At 41.6% G+C, this 22,557-nt stretch overlaps 3 protein-coding genes and 1 pseudogene across 6 annotated transcripts; 2 read left to right on the top strand and 2 right to left on the bottom strand.

The window, feature by feature from the left end:
* The first annotated feature begins 26 nt into the window (after window positions 1-26).
* LOC147323181 (uncharacterized) lies at window positions 27-1,282 on the top strand (annotated as a pseudogene).
* Window positions 1,283-3,769: 2,487 nt separating this feature from the next.
* LOC147323180 (myeloid-associated differentiation marker-like protein 2) lies at window positions 3,770-4,663 on the top strand. Its single transcript, XM_086304762.1, has one exon. The coding sequence runs from the start codon at window positions 3,770-3,772 to the stop codon at window positions 4,661-4,663; it is 894 nt and encodes a 297-aa protein (XP_086160888.1).
* Window positions 4,664-5,525: 862 nt separating this feature from the next.
* Window positions 5,526-9,215, bottom strand: LOC147323179 (putative protein MSS51 homolog, mitochondrial). The gene is made up of 6 exons (XM_086304760.1): window positions 9,106-9,215; window positions 8,530-8,679; window positions 8,316-8,440; window positions 7,480-8,043; window positions 7,245-7,338; window positions 5,526-6,098 (listed from the first exon to the last, which is right to left on the bottom strand). The coding sequence occupies exons 1-6, from the start codon at window positions 9,120-9,122 to the stop codon at window positions 5,894-5,896; spliced, it is 1,155 nt and encodes a 384-aa protein (XP_086160886.1). The 5' UTR covers window positions 9,123-9,215; the 3' UTR covers window positions 5,526-5,893.
* Window positions 9,216-10,836: 1,621 nt separating this feature from the next.
* On the bottom strand, window positions 10,837-21,417 carry LOC147323178 (putative protein MSS51 homolog, mitochondrial). 4 transcript variants are annotated; one of them, XM_086303394.1, is made up of 7 exons: window positions 21,215-21,417; window positions 19,760-19,938; window positions 19,412-19,561; window positions 17,028-17,152; window positions 15,518-16,081; window positions 12,925-13,018; window positions 10,837-11,915 (listed from the first exon to the last, which is right to left on the bottom strand). In XM_086303394.1, exons 2-7 carry the CDS (start codon window positions 19,915-19,917, stop codon window positions 11,708-11,710), a joined length of 1,299 nt encoding a protein of 432 aa, XP_086159520.1. In that variant the 5' UTR covers window positions 19,918-19,938; window positions 21,215-21,417; the 3' UTR covers window positions 10,837-11,707. The 4 variants fall into 4 exon arrangements, with proteins under 4 accessions (XP_086159520.1, XP_086159521.1, XP_086159522.1 ...); XM_086303395.1 differs by having other exon boundaries at window positions 19,760-19,935; XM_086303396.1 differs by lacking the exon at window positions 21,215-21,417 and adding an exon at window positions 20,491-21,090.
* Window positions 21,418-22,557: the final 1,140 nt, after the last annotated feature.

Raw genomic sequence — 22,557 nt, 5'->3', positions numbered from 1 at the left:
CAGAAACATTGATAAAGGAACCGTAAATGGTATTTCTTGGAAAGTGGACAACCCCAGGTTAAAAAATTCTACCAATCAAAGTCAAAATTAAAGTTAAAAACATTACATCCGAACATATTTTATTATTTTTTGTCATAGCCAATACACTTAACTAGGGTGACCAACCGTCCTCTTTTCCCCGGACATGGGGGAAAGCCATTCGTACTTTGTATAGACATATAGTCTCTGGGCTGCGTGGCTGTGACTCTGTACACTGGTTATTTGCTGTACCCTGGATACAGTGAATATGCCATGCTACGATACATAACGGAGACCCAAGGACAACTCCTGGGGAAAATGTTAAGGGCAAAAGACTGCCACGTTTTTCTGCAGAGAGTTAAATTCCTACATCTACCACTGGAAACTCAAGACAACTGAACAATATTTTCAGGAGTTTGAGATTCAGTATAAAGTTACATTCTCTGGATGGCCTCTTACATATCCACCTCATCGAGGATCAGGATTATGCACATACAACTGCAAAAAGGTGTGATATCCTGATGTTTGTTGAAATGGTAAAGCACTTGCTTCACCTCGATCCAAAAAAATGAATGACACCTGATCAGGTGCTGGACTATGCGTTTACAAAAGTGTGCCCTGCTTGCACCAGTGTAGCTCCTATGTTGAGTCCTGTTATGAACACATAAACTACTTAAGGACAAAGAAGAACGAGGCGTCAGATAGCAGGACAGAGTCTCCATACCAGCCCACCTCTGACACCAGACAACCTGCCCAAAGGAACTTCCCTCCCTCTGCAGCGGAGAGAAAAACACTAGTGAGCCCCCGCAGCCAAAACGGTTTTCTCCCTTCAACTCAGAGGAACAGCCCCAATCTCATCAGGCCCAGTCAGAGTAAAAATGCTGAGACAATTCCAATGAAAGCACTGTGTAAAAGAAAGCATCTGGAAGTAGATAAAAAGGATATGAGTGATGCAGAGCTTAAAAGAAAAAAGACTGATTGGAAAGATGTGCACAGAAAAACACTGTACCAACATGAAAGGTCAGATCATGACCAAAAGAAAAACCACTGTTCTAGGGGTCCATCCTGCTCAACCAGTGGCTACAGGACACAGAATTCCATCTCGCCAAGTAAGAGGAAGCCAGATGAAAACATCTTTGAGACGTCAAATAAGAGGGCCAGAACCAACTGCGAAAACAGCAAGAGCCACACCTTTAATGACAGTTGGGATGAGGACCACCGCTGCAGAGAAGCAAAAGGAAGCAGAGTAACAGGTGGAGAATAGGCAAAGGAGGGGTAAGTGGTCCGGGTGGCGTGGTACTGACAGAGATGATCCGATGAGTAGTTCTTCTAATAACTATGACGGCTAGCACTAACTGCGGTTAGCTGAAGACTTGGCGAAGAGTGATGGTAAGTGCTGGTATTAAATACCGGCAGCTCTATTGCCGGCAGGCGTGGAAACACACATGAATGCAGTGACTCAGCTTAGGGGTGGAAACGGCGACTCTGTGGAAAAACCCGGCACTCACCCAGACCATGACAATCAGTATGTAGTGTCACTAACACTGTGGGACTCTATAGGGTTCTCTGGTCCCTTCCTCAATCTTGTCCTTCAGTGCTGCAACCACTGCATGTCATTAACGTTCTTCTCGTTCCAGGAGATTTTCCCCTTCTCTATACTCTCCTGGGAACATTAATCCATCAGTGTCAGATGAACTGTTCAAACTGTACTTCAGCTGCCCTAAACTCTTCACTCTTAACCTTACCTTGTTAACAGGAAACAGAGGAGTTAGAGGATTAGACGGGTGAGATGAAAGCAGATCCTGAGAAGTGATGAACAAGGCTGCACGCGAGCACATAGATATGATAGGCGGTAAATTAGGCAGAAGGTATGGACCCAAACTTAGTGCTGACATATGTTCATAACACTGGAATAAGGATCAGTAATTACTGGATTGCACGGACAATTTTTATGGATGAACTGCACGGGGATCTGTATGAAGTCTACATGAAGTCATAATCTGAGCATTATTAGTAGTAGTAGTAGTAGCATTGTTATCTTCATCATCATCATTATTATTATTATTATTTTCAGTTTCTTTGGATATGAAACCAACAAAATAACATTGTGACTCCTACTATAAACTGTCAAATAGAAATGTGGCATATGCTTTAATTGTGGGTAAAAAGCTTTTCTTACCCACATGTTTGAAGAATTTCAAACATATTTAACCTGGACCATAAACAAGACTTTTTCCTAATCTGTTCCGGGGTCTGGAATCTCTGATTTGCCATGCTTTCATCTTGACCAGGAGGTGGGCCAAGAGTTATGTTCACTTAAGTCCAGGACATGTGGAGAAGTAACACAATTGTCTAGAAAAGGAGACAGTGAGACACAATCACTAGCAAAAACAAAAGGTTTTGATTAATGATTAATCTTAAAATATGTGCCAGGCTGCTACTACTAACTAACACAAGAACAAACAGCAGAGGCTGGTCAACAAATCAATTCACAGATTATTCTCAGAGAAAGCCTAAGTGGTCACAAACACACAGATCACATGAAGCAAAGTCAAAAGGCACTTTGGCACTGGCAGTGTCTTCTGCATCAATTTGAGCTCCTCAGATTACATTGCCTCCACAGGAAAAAGTGTGGTTTCTAAGACAGGGCAGAGAGAGCACTAAACTAAACTAAACTAAACTAAACTAAACTAAACTAAGGTGACCAACCGTCCTCTTTTCCCCGGACATGTACACTTTTCACGTTCCGTCAGGGATGTCCGGGGGGATTTTCGAGATTGATGAAAATGGTTTTTCTATAGGCCTACAGAGGATCCATATGTGCGACGTCATCCCAGAACTGCTGCTTTGTGAGTGGTTGTTCAGCCTCACAGACGTGACAGAGCACGCCTGATGATGTTTAAAAGATGCGAAAGCGCAAATGCAGCTTTTCAGACGAACTGCAAAAGAAATTTCCCTCATACCGTCCCGGTACTGGTCATTTTTCTTATACAGATGAGGCCTTACTTCTGTACCATTATTTAATTCCAGAGGTTTTTCAGTTATCTTTTTGCACTTGTTGTCTTGTAAACCCTATATGACATTTTTTATTTCACCATTCATTAACCACATAGAAAAGGCATCGTTTGAGTATATTAAAATTTTCTTTAAGCAAACAGCATTATTAACGTTCTTCATGACTGGGCCAAATGTCCTCTTTTTTGGAAATCAAAATAGTCCCCCTGCACTTAACAGTGTTTCGAGGGAATGACACTCAGTGGCTTTCACAGATCTGCATTTAACTATATGTGTTAGAATTCAAAAATAATCTTTTCATCAGAGATAGCTGACAGAAGTTCCTGAGTGGGCATGTGCATCTTGTGCATCTTCTGCTGGCCTTTTATTTTATGATGTTACACTGGGTCTTTTTGAATAATTCTGGTTAAAAAAGAACCAGAATATATTGAAAGAGTTACACTAATGATTCCAAAACAAACGGCGTTCTCTGGGAAACCATGGTTTTACACACTGTTGACATTCTGTAACTTTTCATATCCTTTCCATATGCTGTGACAGACATTTATCACTACACTGAGATCAGTCCCAGAAAGTTATGCAAAATGAAAGGCAATAAAAGATTGCATGGAAAACAGGGCTGTGAAGGAACGGAAAGCATAGATCAAACATACCTCAGTGGGTGCTTAGAGCAACCTGGGAGCTCATACATAGGTTACGCAGCTATTTTAACAGTTGTTCGGTTCAGTTTAAAGAGATGGGAATACTTGATGATATTAAGAACACAGTGTCGCAGGCTGTGTTCACTCCTTCCACTCTGATGTCCGGGCGAGGAGGGCTGCACATGGCTCAGATATTACTGTGTCTGGTTACATTTGTCATAAGTGCCTTCAGAGGAGGGAGCAGCCATACCTACTGGAACTACGCCATGTTTGCCTGGTCTTTCTGTCCCATCATGACCCTCATCATCACCATCATTGAGATGTTCATGCTTGACCCACTGCTCAAACTTTGCCTGGACTGGAGAGATTTCACCACAGGGATGGCCATGTCCTCCGCGCTTATGACTGTCAGCGTTGCTATTTTCTATGCCAATTTCTACATCTGCCGGACATGCCTGCACGGGTGGATTGTGAGCATATTTGCTTTCTTGTCCGGCATCGTCTACATACTCGAAGTGGTGAAGGACAAGATCTTCGATAAGAGTACGGGGAGCTACCTGTCCGCCCTACCTGGATTCATGAAAGTTATGGAGGCTTTCGTGAGCTGCATGATTTTTGTGTCCCTGACCGGTTACAGAGACTCCTTCCCTCTGATCTTGTGTGTTATAGCATACGCCATTCCATTTCCCATTATCCCTATAATCATTGCCACCAACATCCTCAAGAAACTCAAGAATTGCTTGCCTTTTAATCTGGACAGGTTTGTCTTTATATTCCTGGTCATCTCCGTTGTGCTCTATGTATTTACTGCTATCATGTGGCCCATTTTTATGTTCAGACACAACCCTCGCCCCAGTGACTGTCCACCCAGCTATTGCATATGGGCCATTCAGTTCATGGTTGCCTTTTTCACCTATGTCAACCTCATTCTATTCGTACTGGACCTCATTTTCACTCTGCTTGGTATCTGTGGCTTTAAACGCCCATAAACTGGTGCCTTTCTTTGTCAATCAAAATTCTTTTAAGTTGTACTTCAGGTTAACAAACACCAAAAAAAGGGTTAAAATCTCGTTTTTGAGTTTCTATAATGCTTTCTGAAACTGGTATATTGAGGTCCATGTAAATAGACTAAAGCATATGGCTATAACACACTTGTGTTTAATCTGCATCAGCACTTCAGGATATCATTGTTGGGTAGCTTGACAGATAGCTCTACAATACCATGAATGTGGATTATAATTTCTGTTTTTATAGTTTCTGTATTTTTACCATTATAAAATTGAGTATTTGAATATTGCTTTGTTATGTTTTGTCAAACTGAAATGCACAATGAGTATTTGAAGTGAGGCATGAGTCAGTTTCATGTGTCCTCCCTCTGCCTCACTGTCTGATTGTAAGTTTTATCTCCCCCACAATAACATTTGTGTTATCTCACAGCTCCTTACTACCACGCTCTTATTAACAGAATACTTTTACAGCAGTCCTTGTCATTTTCCACCTGCAGCTACTTATGTTGAAATCCACTTATCTGATTCAATATTATATAGTATTCATAATCACGACAAGCTCTGACCTGCTATTTATCATATATTCCTGACTGTGCGCACTATTGTGATCATTCCTGGTTGGTGACAATCACCTATTTAAAATCTATCTTTGTACGTATGAATGCAGTTTAGGGGGGTTTATGCTTCGTTCTTGCTACAAATGTGCTGCACGTTTCATTTCCTCTGCCTAGAGAAAACTGATTGAGTGATTTTTGTTTTAAGATGTTGCAAAAATAATAAATTTAGTGCCTGAAAAACTTTTGACATATTGTCCTTTTTAATTAAAAAGCACAAGGTGACAATGTTAATGAAAAGTTACTTTTATCACATCATGGTTATTGTAACAGCAGATGAAAAAAGAGGCCATAACCAAAAGATTAAAACCACAGAAGAAAGCAAACTATTACTATAACATTGTACCCTCTACACACAATAATAGGCAGTATAGTCAAATGTCATCACCGTGGCTGCTGAATGCCATCAAACTGGGATAGTGAGAATGCAAATGCAGCAGGGACATTGCACAGTAAGTAGCCATCAGGCAGAACCTATTCAGCAAATGTACACATTAAGTAGTATTTTTTTTAAACTACTTTAAGAAAATAGTTAAAGTTCACATAAAAACAGAACTTTATAGTCCCAAAGCTGGAAGAGTCAGCACGCTGCTGTTATTCAGGCGTCCTCTGGTTCTTCAAACTCCACAGTCTCCAGCAGACCCTGAAAACAGAAGTAGTGGGAGTTGCAGTAGACCGGAGGTTTGTGGGCACATGAATCCACAACTTCTGGCTTTAGTGATGCAAAAGGGTTGGCTCCACTTCCTTTCATGTCCATTTCCAGCTCCAGCAGAATTTGCAAAGAGTAGGTCATCTCTGTCTCACTGCAGACGGAGAACAAGCAGACATGATCAGCAGACATTACACGCAGCAAAGCATGGCAAATGGGCACATTAGCTCTCAGTGATAAAAGAGCAGAAGCAGCAGAAAGTTTAGGCTCGGCAGACTGCTGTGCACTTGTAAGATATAATGTATAATACAATAATGAAACTGACAAGCATGTCACCTGATTAGAATGTAAAACTGACTGTTACAGTATAGCTTATTAAACTGAAGATCCCACATGACGCCACTTAACGCAGGATCTTCTCATTTCCCCAGAATTAGTTGCTCAGGTTCTTACTTAAAACCCCTCACAGATCTCTTATTTATTCTGCCACGCCTGTGTAGCTGAGGTATTCTCACTGTCTGGCTGTATCAGCATCAGCGCTTGTAAATGCAAATGACCCGGTGCTCCTCACAGGCCGCGTGGGCTGTGCCTTTCCAGTGATGGACAAAGCACTCTTTTTTTCCCCCCATTGTCCCATATTATCAGCATCAGTGCGTTAAAGATCTGTTGGAATGAGTAGTTCTCCAAAGCTGCAGGTGCATATTCCCACTCACTGAGGTTATACAAGGCCAAGATTCCTCATTGGCTGAAAAAGCTGCTCCTTAATTCTTAATAATCCAAATACTGAAGATGTATTCTGGATTTAATTCTGAAGATGTAATGTTTGGCATTACTCTTGAACTTGCTGGGTTTTACTGCAGCAGTTTCAGCTGCTGACTGTGATGGTGAGTAATCTTATCCCTAAATACACGCCGCTAGGAATATTCTTACTCCCATTAAACAAATTAGGATTGTTATCCAACACACTGTAGCTTTAAGTAGCATTAGCATGCCATAACAATACTATCAAAAGTCCTCGTCATGTAGAACAGCCAAGGTTTTCTTAGTTAATGTTGTACTATATTTGATTATTATTGATGAACTAACATGTAAACAGAACATTAATGTAGTAGTTGAGAGAAGCTGAGCTCATTTTAACTATTCTAGACAGCAGTAACTTCATATCTGAAGTAAAATAATGCGGTGTGGATCGCAATGTTTCCCTTTAGCAATAAAATGTCATAAAACAGAAATGTAACCAAAAAAAGTTAAAGAACCTGAAAACTAAATATAAATGTAATAAGGTCAAAATGTCACTCACGTGAGAGCAGTGAAGAGAGAAGGAATTTCATAATCTCTGAGAAGCAGGAGAGTTGGAAGCCAACCCTCGTCCAGACCTTGGCTGGCATCAAATCCTTAATAAAAATAAATAAATACATTTAAAATAGGAAGGAAAGAAAACCAAATAATGAATAAGATCTCTTAACTTTTTATTGCTCAGTAAGAAACAGGCACACTATTATGTGTTTATATAAGGGAGAAAAAAAATTTCTCACCAGGATGAAATCCAACCACCAAATCTGGCTTGGCTGCCTCCTCTTTCTCCACCAGCTCCTCCCAGAACTGATGGTAGAGGCCCTTGTAGGCGCTGATGTAGACTCTCTGTTTGGGTCCAAAAGCTCTGAGGGGAGGCCTCACAATGGGGCCGTCCACCACCTCAGGCCCCACCATGACTATTTCGATCCCCTGGTGTCCAGGGAACATGTTGTTCAGCTCATCGTAGTCGGTCAGTCTGGTTGACAGAGTCTCAGTGTGGCCTGCTCCCACCAGGTGAATGGTGAGAGGTTTGGATAAAGGGTTTAGACCAAACAGCCTCATCCCCCAGGCTATTGTCAGAGGCCTGGAGAAGAACTCGCTGCAAACCCTCCACAGCGACTGCTTCAGATCGTCATCATCTGGCCGAGGCCGACCAGCGTTGGACCACAAGTCGTTCATGTTTTTTCCATTTAAAATGGGATCGAGGCGTGCTGTGAGATCTCCCTGCATGGAGAGCCAGTCATCGAAACCTTTTACCTCGGACTGGGATTTGGACCATTTTTCTGTAGGAAACGGGAGGTCTCCTGAAGACAAATAAAACTGGCAGTTTGAGCAAGGTTAAAACGGTTTGTTAGTTTTTTGTTTTAAATTCACATTATTACTTTAGCATAATATTGTAAAATAAAAAATATCATAGCAGTTTACACATTCACACAAAACCCTCAGTTTCCCTCTGGGGTTGGGTCAGACACGGCATGTAGTCGAAGAAAATCTGCTAAATCAGACATTTGAAGCAACCCACTATGTCGGATACTTTATTCCATTTTTGGAATAATTGGAAGAATCTGCAATTTACCTTTAAACACAAGCCACTCCACAACTCTGTCGATGGCAGCCAGTCGCAGCTGTGAGCAGGACTTCTTGTGCTTGGGCCAGTCTTCCTTCTGACACTCTTTACAGCAGTAGTAAGTATTCAGACACCTGGAGAGGAAGAAAAGATCTGGTCTGTACTGGCAGTACAAACTCACTGGATAAAATCTGAATACGCTGCTTTTTTACTCTCTCTTTACCTGGAGCAACGCTTTAGCTTCTGTGGGTTGGAAAGTTCATTCGGTCGCTTTTCACAATAAGCACAGATCTTGAAAGATTCCTCCATCTTCTCAAACATCTCTTTTTGGGACCGGAAAGTCATGCTTTTATCCTTGGTCTGCTGAACAGCCCTGGAAAGGAAGATTCAAATTATTAAAGATCAATGGGATACAGCTGATCAGAGCCTGATGATGACAAACATCATGCCATGTGTTCATCATACTCTTATATTCATGCTGTAACCTTCAGTTCTTTTCTCAGTGGTGGGTGGGAAGAGTGTTTTTTGCTTTAAGCTTCATGTTTACAACTTGGAACAAGTGGAAAAACCATATACTGTATATAAGGTATGTTTTATACACAGTGAACCCATAAAGAAAGTCTTGAAACAGGCTTCCACTACCTCACTGTTTCAAGACTGAAAATGGCAATTCAAACTTCAAGCTGTCGGTGAAGGCCCCGCTCCTCCCGCATGTGCTTTCACTCATCGGCCACTTTCACAGTGCTCTGTGAAAATAAATGTACATTTAATAAAACTGGACTTGACACATTCCACTTACCTCTCGGTTTCCGTCATCTCGAACCGAGCAAATGAGTGTGACACAGACGCTTTTCAGCTGCTTCCTCTGCTGCTGCTCCTCTGCTTTTATGATACGTGAGCGGTCTGTTGGGGGGCTGCAGTGCCAGATATAGCACCTGTGCTCTGCCTTCTAGAAACGTCTGACAACTCCAGACCATTCCTGACTTCACAAGAGCCAGACTCACATGAGGAGGTAAAATGCATGAATGAATGAGTAGATGTACGAGTAGGTTTTATGACGTAACAACCCCCTAAAAATTTAATTTATCATTGCATTTATGGTGTTACGGTTGTTTATTTATCGATTGCAATAATTTGTGGGTTTGATATATTTTCACCCCAAATTACTTTATTATTATTTTTATAACTGATTTATTGCCCATGGTTTCAATAGTAAACCTGGCCCAGAGTATGTACTTCTGGTATTTACACATAGCCTAATAGAAGATTTTTGCCTAAACCTGAATACATTTTTCCCCTGAAAATGAAATGATATAAAGAGAATAAAGCCAATCAGGCAGAAAGCTATAAAGAAACACTGTTTCCACTAGTCCAAAACATGCCTTGGGCCTCTTAATGACTTGTTTTCCTATAGCTTTGTGTTACAACTTCTATCCACTAGAGGTCAGTGTCGCCCCACCAGGCCTGCTCTCTAGAAACGGCGTCAAATAGATTTATTTGTATCCATCAGTGAAAGCAACATTTTGACCCCAAAAAAAGGGCGATTCTAAATTAATAAAGACTTTTATCATTTAGATTTTATGCTTGAATTGTTTCTAATGTATGTTCACAAGTCACTTTGTTAGGTACACCTGCGATCGACTTTAATTCTTCATTCCAGAGTCAACAAGGTAGATTTTGGTCCATATTAACATAGTAACAGATCCGTTGCTGCAGATTTGATGGTTTCACATCCATGATGAGAATCTCCTATACATCCACATCCTGACAGTTCTCGACTGGATTGCGAGCTGGTGGCTGTGGAGGCCATTTGAATAAAGAGAACTAATTGTCATGTTCAAGAAACCGGTTTCAGATGTTTTGAGTTTTGTTATCGTGCTGGAAGCAATCATTAGAAGATGAGTACACTGTGGTCATAAAGAAGTGGACACGGTCAGTAGTAATTGCTCAGGTAGGCTGCGGCATTTGAGACTCATCTGACCAGGAAATGCTTTTGCAATCATCTGTTGTCTAATTTCAGTGAGCGTGTGTGAAGTGTAGTCTCAGTTTTCTGTTCCTAGCTGACAGGAGTGATGCCAGATGTGCTCTTCTGTTCCCCACGCACTTCATTTTGTTCAGAGAGCCGATGCTCACTGGATATTTTCTCTTTTTAAAAAAGTCTTCTGTGACAGTTAGAGATGGTTGTGTGGGGAAATGACACCAGATCAACATTTTGAATGAGGATGAAACAATACATTTTTCTTTACGGTGGATCTATGTGCCATTTGCTACTGAGGGCAGAATTCGGCTTTTTGTCCATGCTTTATAACATAATAGTGTTAATTTTAAAAAGCATTGTTCAGTTTTGTGTCCGATGGTTTCAGACTGGCTATAAATTGTTTTATGATTATTTGAAAAACGGGGCTCGTGATGTTTTTTAAGAGAGGCAGATGGGCTAGGAGAGAGTGAAGGTTAATGTATGGTAATTGTTGTTTATTCCACAGTAAATAAAACGTACCTGTCAAATAAAACTCACTTGCCAATACAGACCTCCGTTTAGCACATGTGAAAATATCCTTTAATACCCTAGTTTTAAAAAAATATAAATTACAATACAGCAATACTGGGCCTGTAATCAAAACAGTAATGGTGTGTTTATTATATTTTACCACGCTTAAGTGATTACCACCATTAAAAATGCTATTAGACATGATGATAAACCTTAATAAAAGACCACACACAGTAAACAGAGGCATTGATAAAGAAATGTTACTTTAATGTGCATCAGTAGAGCTCTCTGCTGTCAGCACAACTCTTTTTCAAGAACTAAAGACTCAAATTTGAGCAACAAAGCAGAGACAAATCCACACGATAAAGTAGAAAAACTCACAACCATCACAAATCTCAAAGGAACCTCAGCTTCTTTGATAATGCTGTCATTTATATAGGCGTTATTTGAGATTGTGTGTTAAATTCGTGTGCAGCCAGCGTGATGTTTGGGAATTCGCTCGTGCCGCAGAACAAATCACAGGAAGTCGTTAAGTGACGATGAAGCTAATTTTGGTCACATAATGTAGGTACAACAGTGACTCTTCATATCCAACAGTCGTCATGTCACCCTGCATAATGAAGCGAGTAGAAACCTCTGGGATCCGCTGGTGCTTTACCCCCCCAAACACTGCTGGCTTCTTCCTCATTAGGTAAACATATCAGAATTAAAAGATAGTTTTTAGCACACTCTGGAAGGAGTGAAGATTATTTTTCCTTCACTCCCAATGCCAGAGGTATGATTCAGTGTCCAGCAGAGTTATGGCCATCTCTGACAGGTTGCAGAAAGTCCCCCAAGGACTTTAGGAAACCTGCAAATCTGTCAGGTCCAAAAAGAAGGCTTTGAGTTACCTTCATAGGTTTCACTGTGGACTCTAAGCATCTGCACCTCGGCCCTCAAGGTCTTCTTGTGGAAGCAGTCCCTGGAAACTGACGTAATGAGAGTTGCAGTAGACGAGGGGTTTGTTAGGACAGGCTTGGACCTGCTCTGGTTTCTGTGAGGTGAATGGATTGGGCCCACTGTCCCTGATGTGCATCTCCAGCTCCAGCAGAATCTCCAGTGAGTACTTGAGCTCCATCTCACTGTGGAGACAAAAGAGGTGTGAAAATACTCAAATTTAGGTTGAAGTTTAGTTTTATTGTGCGTGTGAATCGTGAGTGCTTAAGAAACACAAACGGCTACAAGAAAACAGACGTTTTGGCAAAACGGCATCAACAAAGGGTGAAAGACTGGAGTATCAGAACTGTGCAATTTCATCCCGTTATACTCTACAAGGGGGGGTTCTGTTTAGAGCTCCTGCTGTAAAAGAAACAAATCTTTTCTTCTACTTGGCCTTTGTAAAGAAACAAAAAAAACTAAATTGGAAACAGGTATAGAGGAATAATGTTTAAGAGATAACTATCCGAAGGTAATGAAGGCAGCTAGGTAAGCAGTAGAGCAGAAAACTGGGCTAAAGTGTCAGGCCCTAAAAATGCATATCTGCAGCAGATGAACAGAATCCGATAGCTATGGCCTTAAGAAATAGGAAGAAATCCAGCGAAGACCTGACACATGACCTGAACAAGGCATCTGGACCATCAGTGGATCATCTACTGTTCACAAAAGCCTCATCAGAAATGGTCTCAGTGGAAGGGTGGCTGTCAGGGAGCCGTTCTTAAGGTTTCTTGACATATTAAACATAAGAGGAGGCAACAGATCCTAAATGTAATGATGAATTCAGGCTGTGTTGAAGAATAAAGGTGGTCCAAATATTGACATTTGAGTTCCTTAGAATTATACAAACTCTGCTTTTGCCTTCTGTAGTGTAATTCCATGTGTGTTTGCACATCTCAATAAAATGTGGAACCTATTTCTAATTTTTCTATCAAAACATAAAGAAATGAAAAGTTTTGCATAGCACTGTATGTTCATCAACAATCTCCGACAGTTCTGACTTTCTTTTTTTCTGGAGTTAGCAGATGGTATACAAAACGAGTTAATGAAGTCCCTCAAGCGCAAAGAATTTCAAATATTCAAGAGAGTGAGAAGTTTTATTAAGCCTGCTACATAAAATGCAATCCAAGCAATTAGAGCCACAGAAGCATGACTTACCTGAACATGGTGAAGAAGGAAGGGATGTTATAGTCTCTGAGCAGCAGCAGAGTGGGCAGCCAACCCTCTATCAGACCCTGGTTAGCGTGGAACCCTGAGTTAAAAACAAACACGTGAACCTGTATGCTGTACGTTCACAAACATGCTAATTATTAGAAATATTAAATAATTAGTATCACATTTGCTTATGGCCTGTTACCCACTACACTGTTAAAACAAGAGTGCACTTCTATCTTCCTTTCATCTTTTCCCATCCTCCAATATAATCCTGGTAAAGTAAATATGTGCGTCTTATTCCTGCTAGATGCTCCACTCTTTAAAAAAAATGAGGCATCTGGAAGCTAAAAGATTAAAACAACAAACTGACAGAGAAAACAGTCAGTCTCAGTCTCCTTTTGGTCAATGAGGTAAAGATGGAACAGAGTACACTTGATTAGGCTCCAGCAAACCATGTGTTTCTCTTGTTAGCTTGATTACAATCCCTTCTGGGCATACCTAATCTCATTAATAAACCAAGGAATCTCTGGCTGTCGTGTTCCTCCGCAGCAGTTTATTGACAGGTGTGTATTGCAGTGTCAGTGTCAGGATTGAGGTCTGAAGTAAACAGCATTATATAATCCAGCTTCACTGATGCCGACACACCTGTGGTGTCGATGTGAAGACGGCAGCTTTGCCACAAGCAAGCGGACCTCGTTTGTGAGCTTTAGCTGGACATTGGGAAGCTTGTTAAATCTTTCTTTTCAGCATCACACCAGCTGAAAATGTGTGGTACTCGCCAGTCAGTCACACAGACAGTCACAGCAGTCCGGCTACATTTAGGACGGGCTGCTTGCATAATCCTCGGGTATATTAACTGACAGATGTCACTTTCCCCCGACTCGGGTTTATATCAGAAGTCAGATTTTTGTGGTGCGGGGTGGCGATGGGGTATTATGGTGAAAAGTTTGCCCTTCAACCGGATTAGTGAGGTTCCAGCCTGCCATGGCAGCAAATACTGTAAATCCATCCAGCTTAAGTGTCCCCGAGTGAGACAAAACCGAGCAAACAAGAGAATTTTCCTGTGCTTGCATTATTATTATTTTATCACAGAGAAGGACGTGGTTATGTCTTACTCAGCATTAACGGGAAAGTGGACATGTGAGAAACATGTTTGCAGATACCGGGGGTGTATACAGGAAATGTGACAGCGTGGCACAGAGATGGCGTCATGTTATCAAGCGCCTCATCTTTCCCGGGAACTCAAACTGGAGGTGGAGGGCGATTTCAATTTCACTAATGCACTCCATGATATGAACACCCCAGCGGTTACTTATCGTGACGAGAAAGCTGTTAACACCGAGTAAGCGTTTAGAGGTTTAAACCATACCCCAGGAGACAAAGCGACAAAGACAGGCTACAGCCTGACTGGTAACGACTGCCATAATTGCCTGGCAGCAGTAAATTCGGGCCATATGGTAATTATTAATGATAATAGACTTTAAAAAAAACAAACAAACCAGGCAACAAGAAAGTGTTATATAGCTGTGAAAATCCAGTTTATATCACGGACAACAAAAAGAAGTCTGGATGGGTTTTTTTGCATTTATGAGGCACCTGTTTTGGGGGCGTTGTATCCCTGTATGGTTAATGTTACATATCCCACATCAATCTTCTTTCTGAAAGCTGACATTACCTTCTCCCTCTTATTCTCAAAGGTCAATATCTCCATAGTTTATTTTGTAAATGTGTTTTTCTAGTAGCTTTCCCTTTCCCCCGGTTCTCATTCTCTTGTGACTTCAGCACATACACACACACACACACACCTTTTTTACTCCTTTCGTCACGCTGCCTGCGCACCTATCACCTAAACAGTGTCATAATGCAGTGCTCTGCCAGCTTTGCAGTATGAATTGCAGCCAGGCTCTCAGGCAGTTTACTCTCAGGATGACTGATTCCTGTATATTTAGCTCCACTGGAGCCTGTAGCGATAACCGAGCCAGGGTTACAGGTGCATTTTGGGTTGGGGCTTTACTGCTGATTTGCAGGTTAAAAGGTCAAAGAACAGACTCAGTGCAAAAGCTTAAAAGGGCGTTGGGTTATAGTGCGGCTTTAATGAGGTGGTTGTCAGTGAAAGTGTATAAACGGGGAAGTAGGTGTCAAGACTTTCAGTTACCCTTTGTGTTCTACTCCAAAAGCTTTAAATGTAGCTGTCCCCCGACGGCTTCAAATCAATGACTTTGCACACGAGAGGGCAGGCAGTGATAGACTGAGACACTTCTTCAAAAGGAGAGCTTACTAACATTATGCTGACTCCAGCTATCTCAAGCCAAACTCTTTTACAGCTGCTCCCCTTAATCACCCAAATCCCCAATAAAGGCCTGGCACTAATGAATGGGCCAGATCCAGTGAGCTACAGGTTTCCTGCTTTCTCTGTTCTCTGAAGGAAGTAGCTGCCAAACACATGTAGAGGAAGACAAGCCATCGCTTCAGTCCAAAATAGCTGCAGCAGTCATTAAGGTCTTAATCTAAATTCATTTTCAATTCAGGCCACTGTTAAAATTCTCTCAAAATTGCACTCTTCGTTGATGTCTTGTGGGATTATTAGAATACATACCAGGATGAAATCCAACCACCAGGTCCGGCTTGGCTGCTTCCTGTTTAACCACCATATCCTCCCAGAACTGATGGTAAAGAGCCTTGTAGGCGCTGATGTAGACTCTGTGCTTGGGGCCAAATGCCCTGAGAGGAGGTCTCATGATGGGGCCGTCCACCACCTCAGGCCCCACCATGACTATTTCGATCCCCTGGTGTCCAGGGAACATGTGGTTCAGCTCATCGTAGTCGGTCAGTCTGGCTCCCATGGTTTCATTGTGAGATGTCCCCACTAGGTGAACAGTGACTGGTTTGTCATATGGGTCCAGTTTAAAGTGCTGCACGGCCAAGCCCACCGTGAGAACTCGAGAGAGGAACTCGCTCTGAATTCGCCATAAGGATTGTCGCAGGTCAGCATCATCCGGTCGAGGTCTGGAGGCGTTTTTCCAAAGGGCCGCCATGTTGGCACCGGACAAGACCGTGTTCAGGCGTGGTGTAAGATCCCCCTGCTTGGAAAGCCAGTCGTCCCAGTTCTTCACCTCACCAGCTGACTTGGTCCACTTCTCAGTAGGGATGGGGAGGTCTCCTGTAACAGTGGTACAATACTATGATTGAGCTACAAAGTTTGTAGGTCCACAGAGGCTTTTAAAGTCAGATAGCAAAACACTGGTCAACTATGACAGAAATTTAGGAGAGAAAAATTTCACTTCTCTGTCTCACTCGTTGTCTTTCAGGCGTTTCCTTTGTGTATTTCATCTCAGATTAGAAACCTCATGACTCTATGGTGTGGAGTTGCCCAGGTAGGCAACAAACCACATAATTGTTTATTACACTGTCCTTTACAATCTACAATTTACTTTATTTCATAACACGTCACTGTAATAAGTAAAATAACCAGTAGAAGAGGATCTGCCCTTTGACCTGGGAGTGGAACAGTCCTTTCAGGAACTAATTCTGCATGCAACTCAATGTTAGCTACTGCTAAAACTAATATCATATGTATGCATGTTCAAAATTGAAATAACTATAACAAGACAATGTGTGTATATGCATGAATATGTGACCAAGTATAGTTGTTTGTTTAAAGACAGATTTGGATTTCATGTATTTACTAAAACAGCTTTTTCTGGTTCGTTGCCTCAGGGCATCATTATGCCATTAGACCATTTTTCTTACGGGGATAACAGGAAAACAGCGCTTCCAAACTCAGGTCCTTGGGGCTGCTTGTTGTGATTATTCGACTCAAGTGTGTTGGAGTAGTGACTCCGATCAGAGAGTGTTATTATTTTTAGGAGCGCTGAGTGGCAGGATATAAAAGCAAACAAATCTACTTCATAAATATACAGAAAACTGCACATTGCTGTCCCGAGGCAATGAGCCCATTTTTTGGTGAGGGAGGGGTACAAATGTGTTGATATATATGATACAGCTTTCAAAAAGCAGGCTGAAATATAATTTTTTCTCAAGAAAAGGAAAATTTAAGCCATGGAGATGTGAATTCATTTCAGCAGCACCACCTTTTAATTTCTCACCTGTGAACATTAGCCACTCCACTAGTCTGTCAATTGCCACCAGCCACAATATCTTGCAAACCTTTTTATGCTGAGCCCAGTCCTTTCTTTGACAGTCCTTAGTGCAGTAGTATACATTCAAACACCTGGTGGAAAACCGAAGAACAATGGTAACATAGTGAAAAACTGGTGTGGGGAAGAAGAAGACGGTAAGCAAAAGCATTACTTTATTTGTGAAACTGTAATTCTCCATACTTCTACTGTTCTCCACCTTCAGCAGTTTGTTTTGGAACATTCAGGTACATGTTTAACACAATGCTGCAATCTTTTCAGTGGTGGTTGTCCGACCATCCTCACCCCAAGGTCAGACCATGAAATGTCAGTGCTATTTGCAGTTAGCTACCTCTCAGACTCTACAGGTCTCATTTTGCAGCTTAAATATTGATGACAGTAGCATTATAAAAACAGAGTGCCATAATTCCTCCACAACAATGCAAGAGGTTGATAAAGTCACACAGAAAGCGATCACTTCAAGTTATTGCTGCTAGCAGTGGTTCTTTAAGCTAGCCAAAACAATGATGTGGTGTTCTTAGACTTTCGCAGGACTGCATACTTGGCTGTATATGGATTTCCTAATTTAAGCTCAAAAAGTCCAATCTATTGCCAAGAAAAGCCACACTCAGAAGGTGAGCATGGAAATATAGTAGGGTAAGCAGGTAAGCGCACAGTATTTTTATACCTTTCCCTCCCTTCTCACCTACTGAGACAATCCTGCACATTTTGTTTGTCTCTAGTTTCTGAAAACCCAGCTTTTATTTAATGTCTGTGAAGATAGCGGCAAAGGTTGTCATCTTGTGTCTCCCACAGGTGACTATATCACCATCTCATGCTGCCTACGGTACTCCCAGGGTGGGAAAATGTAAGGCACCATAAGTCCTGCAGAAACACACACTTTATTTTACATTTAGCATGTTGGGTTCTGGTCACCCTACTGGTTCCAATTTTGTATTACGCTAAACTATCTAAGCTTTTAGGTATTTCATGCTAAGTATTAGCTAAAGAGTAAAAATATTTATGAGTACTCCATGCAGCGTAATGTATATCAAGAGAGCTCCTTAATTACTAGGCCACCAGTTAGAATGTTTTGCTTGTGCCAAGTCACAAATAGCTTCTTACATACAGAACCAATATGTTGACCTTCCTGTGCAGTGAGAAACTAATGAGACTGAAGATGAATTCTGACCTGCTTTTGGCAGCTGCTGGGGGAAAAAATAAATAAATAAATAAAACAGGGGCATACTAGGTAAAAGCAGGCATTTATGACCTCTCAGTAAGGATGCAGGCCTTTGTGTTGTCACACAGCATGCACGATGATGAGGCAATGTGTTGGCGTAGTGGTCTGACAGCCAGCAGCAGCTGCTGCATTGGGAGACTATATTACTTTACCTTGCAGCCATTTGCAGCCTTAGAGGCACCCCACATTTACATAAAATCATTTATCAGCCACCGTGTTCCAGCACGGTGCACTTTGCTAATACTAATGCTAGTACTAATTCTCCAAAAGAGGCTTATAAGTAGAAGAAGTGACTCAAAACACGGGTGAGAAAAACAAGGTGCCCTTGAAAGTTAAAGTGTGAACCATTTCCCAAGAGATTAATAAACAGAGGAAAGCGAAAAAGAATGAGGATTAGGACGGCATTAGAAAGTCAGCACTACTGATTTAACGCTGGTGGTAATTCTAATGTCAAAGGTCTCGAGGGTATAACTTGTCAGCATTTCCGTTTTTTGTGCGCCTAAATGCCTCCTGCTACTGGTAAGAGGTTAGAGGCAGAGGCAGCTGAGAATTTCAAGGGAACGCGCCTGTACGACAGCATGAATGAGTCGGCATGAATCAGAGATGGGAAAGGACGCAAAAAAGAAGCAGGGAGCCGGAGGGCCAAAGAAAAACGAGGCACAAAAACAATTAGGAGCTCATGAAAATGCACTGCAGTGTTTTCTGCTGCTTTTTCCTCAATATTCTCCTTGAGCACTCTCTCTGATGGTGTGACATATGAACTGCATTAAGCTGCTCTTAATAAGCTGCAGAGTTGCAGAGAGATGAATCACAGTCAGGGGACTTAGCTATATTTGCCATTGGCCATTATCCACCTCTGTAGTGCTGTCCACACTTGGGTGGCTTATCATTCTGTTGCTGATACAGCGGCAGCTGGTAATGCCTCACACATGACAGCTATTGGACAACAACATCAAAACAAGATCCTGGCTGTGTGGTGACAGAAATGTCCAGAGAACAGTGGAGATTTAATTTCCAGAAAATATTCAGACTGTAAACAACGATTGCTGTTAATCGGCGTTAATGACAGAATACTGTAAATCAAACGCAACAGGGTGCAGTTTGCACTCACTTCACGCAGCGCTTCAGGGTCTGTCCCTCGGCGAGATGTTCGGGGAGTTCGTTACAGCCGGCGCAGAACTTGAAAGTTTCCTCCATCCTCTGGAACATCTCTTTGTAGTTGCGGAATGAGATTCCTCTAGCCTTCCCTTCGAGTACAGCCCTGATTAGAGTCAGACACTAAATCATTTGCCAAGCAAGACACATGCTCAAGAATCTGAGGTGTTAAAGTGACATAAAGGGCAACTTTTGAGCACGTAGGACATGTGAAATTTGTGCAAATTTCTAAAGCGTAACCAATCAAAGCAGTCTGGGTGTTATGAACGTTGGAAAAAAAGAAGAAAAAATGAAAATTGGAAACCTGTATTCTCCATAGTCCTTCAGGTTGAGCTTGTTGAGAATCACCTTTGAGAGTCCAGGTACGTTGGAGTCCAGAGAGTAAAAGCCAGACTGGTCAGAAAAGACGCTGTCAGTCCCCGGAGTGTAGGACTGTGGCAGTGCAGGGATCTGGGATGCCATTATTATGGCCTACACTTTCTACTGGAGAAGAACGAAGCATTAAATAACTATATAAACATATGCACTGCATGGTTTATTAACACCAGGTCTTCAGTTTAAACATGCTGGTTTATATTTTGTGTGTTGTTATCTGCTTAGTAACAGACACAGAGCAGAGCCAGTGGTCAGACTGACAAATGAGAAGAAGCAGGGCTGTAAATGGGGACTTTGGTGCAGGGACACATACCGTTCCATGCCACTCAAGTATTATTTTTTACTACCCAACCCAACCACCACACTACACTCGCACTGCACTGACTGTTTTATGATGACTGGGTTAGCAGGTGTACTGGACTGTTTGAGACCCAGATTTTCACCAAGCCACAGTGAAAGTGGCCTTACATTAATCAGCCTCATACACATTCCTTCCTTTCACTTATGTGAAATGCTGTGAAGGAAACACACAAACCTTGTCCTCAGTTACACTCGCTGACCTGAAAGCCCCGATGAGAACTCTCATGACAAGAAGCTCACACAAATCTGAGACAAGCCAAGGCTCTATTTAGGCATGCTCTTCGAGGTGAGTCATTGTACCTCTGCCCTTCATGGAAATCCTCACATCCCGTGCCCTCCGCGGGTTGAATATCAAATGATTTATTAGCTGGACAGGATGGGCGAGAAATGTGATCATCTGGTGGTGGCACTCCTACATCTCTAGCTCACATACCTCCTTCCGTCCTTCTTTAGAATTTACTGGAAGCAAGTGTTGAATTTGTGCTTAAAATAATGATAATGTATGGCTGTAATTTCCCCACTCGTGTTTTTTTTTTTGCGATCAAATATATCTACCTGTCTGGAAGCAGCTGAAAACGTTCCCCTCGCACTAAACCTCAAGCAGTTTGCAGCAATACACAATATTCTGTTGAGAACAGCACAATAAATTCCCCCTCTCACACAGAGACCCTAGTCTTTACTCACAGCAGTCCTCTTTCCCGGAAAAGTTTCCTTCCACTCTGAGGGGATACTGCATCTTTTCAATTTCATATCATGTACTGGGGTGATTTAACCTTAATCATGTGTGCAGACTAAACTCAGAGGCTTATATCTAATTGGTTATTTCATATCTGCACAGCAGCAGGGAAGCTAGGGCTTAGAAGTGAACAGGTTTCCCATGAGAAGGGCAAGTTTTCACTTTTCTCTCCTCATTGGTCTGACCACTGTTTGCATTTTAGCGTACACAGACCTTTCACTAGTCTGAGCATTGCTGCTAACGATGAAGATGCCCTGGCTATGTTAGAAGATATGATCGTGGCCGTACCTTTGTTCGTTTCCAAATTAGAAGAGGCTTCCTCCTAGATGATTCTAGAAAGGGGCTGACAGCTCCTTATGCTGGATGTCACAACCTCGGAGAGCCTTTCTGGTGTGTCTGCTGGGTTTTGCAAAAGTGAGCCAAAGTGGGAGGGTTGGGGACTCCTGTCATATGAGGTTAAATGAAGAGGATGTGGGGGGGACTGGATGATTTGGGCAGGGAGGGGTTGCCTTGGAGGTGGGTGCAGGAGCCAAAAAGTGAGGAGTGGAGTGGGGAGCAGGTCATTTTTAGAAAAAGGAGGGAGAGAAGGGAGGGGTGGGTGAAGATTCAAATCAGCTAAATTAGGATGGGGTGAGAGAGGAGGAAGGCTGTATGTTAAAGTAGTTTATGTACCAAAGAGATGTTCTAAAAAAATATGCTCTCAGCAGGGGAGAGGGGGCTCAGAGATGAAAACGATGCACATTACAGGCCAGAAACTGATAAACACACCAGAAAACAGATCTGTAAAGCTCAGTGAAAAGTGAAGAAACCAATGTATATGCTTAAAAAAAACAAAAAAACAAAAACCAACCACGTTTGATATGGAAATACACTGCTCTTTCAATTAGTCAGTGCTTTTTCCCCTGCAGCTTGAAAGCTTTGACTTCATCTTTTTATTTTATTTTTTTCCTGAACAGGAAAAAAAATTAAATATGCGCACGCATCAGGTTATTTCTATGAGTTCCAAAAACTAAAAATAAATAAATAAATCTGTATACATAAAGGAAATACTACTTCGTAATAATCACCAAAGCCTTTTCATTTTTAAAAAAAATTTTATTTGGTCCATTGGAACCTGAGATTGAAAATTAAACATACATATTTTTGTACACATATACCACGTCCCCGCTCCCAAAAAAAGAGGATCAATAAAATATATTTATATGTCTATATATATATATATATATATTTATATATATATATATCACATTCTTTAGAGTTCATTATTTTCAGCATTAGGTTACTTTTTTGTATCTACTATCATATTTTAATTTCTTTTTTCAAACGGTCATTTTTTGCTTTTAAATCTTTAGTCTGACTTAAGTTTTCAGTTTTCTGTCTAAATTGTACAATTTACAATGAGGGTCAAAAAAAGAAAAAGGAGGAAAGGAAAAAAAGGGGGGGTTGGATGGGTCTGTCAGTGACCACCTCTTCTCTGGTTGTTTTCTATTCAGCAGCAGGGGGCGCTCCTAAAGCACAGAAGAGCTACGGACAGGACCTAACAGAAGACCAGCAAACAAAACTTAAAACTCCTGTAAAAAGTAAAAGTGATCCAGCAGAGACGCTTGATTTTGAGGTGCCTTCGCAGTCGT

Source organism: Aulonocara sp. 'chitande type north' Nkhata Bay, linkage group LG8 (genome assembly GCF_057382095.1).
Source record: "Aulonocara sp. 'chitande type north' Nkhata Bay isolate Kocher_YH1m ecotype deep benthic linkage group LG8, A_spYH_male_GT1.1, whole genome shotgun sequence".
NCBI lineage: Eukaryota > Metazoa > Chordata > Actinopteri > Cichliformes > Cichlidae > Aulonocara > Aulonocara sp. 'chitande type north' Nkhata Bay.
Note: the sequence above shows the minus strand (reverse complement) of the source record. Positions and strands in the feature narration are given on the sequence as shown.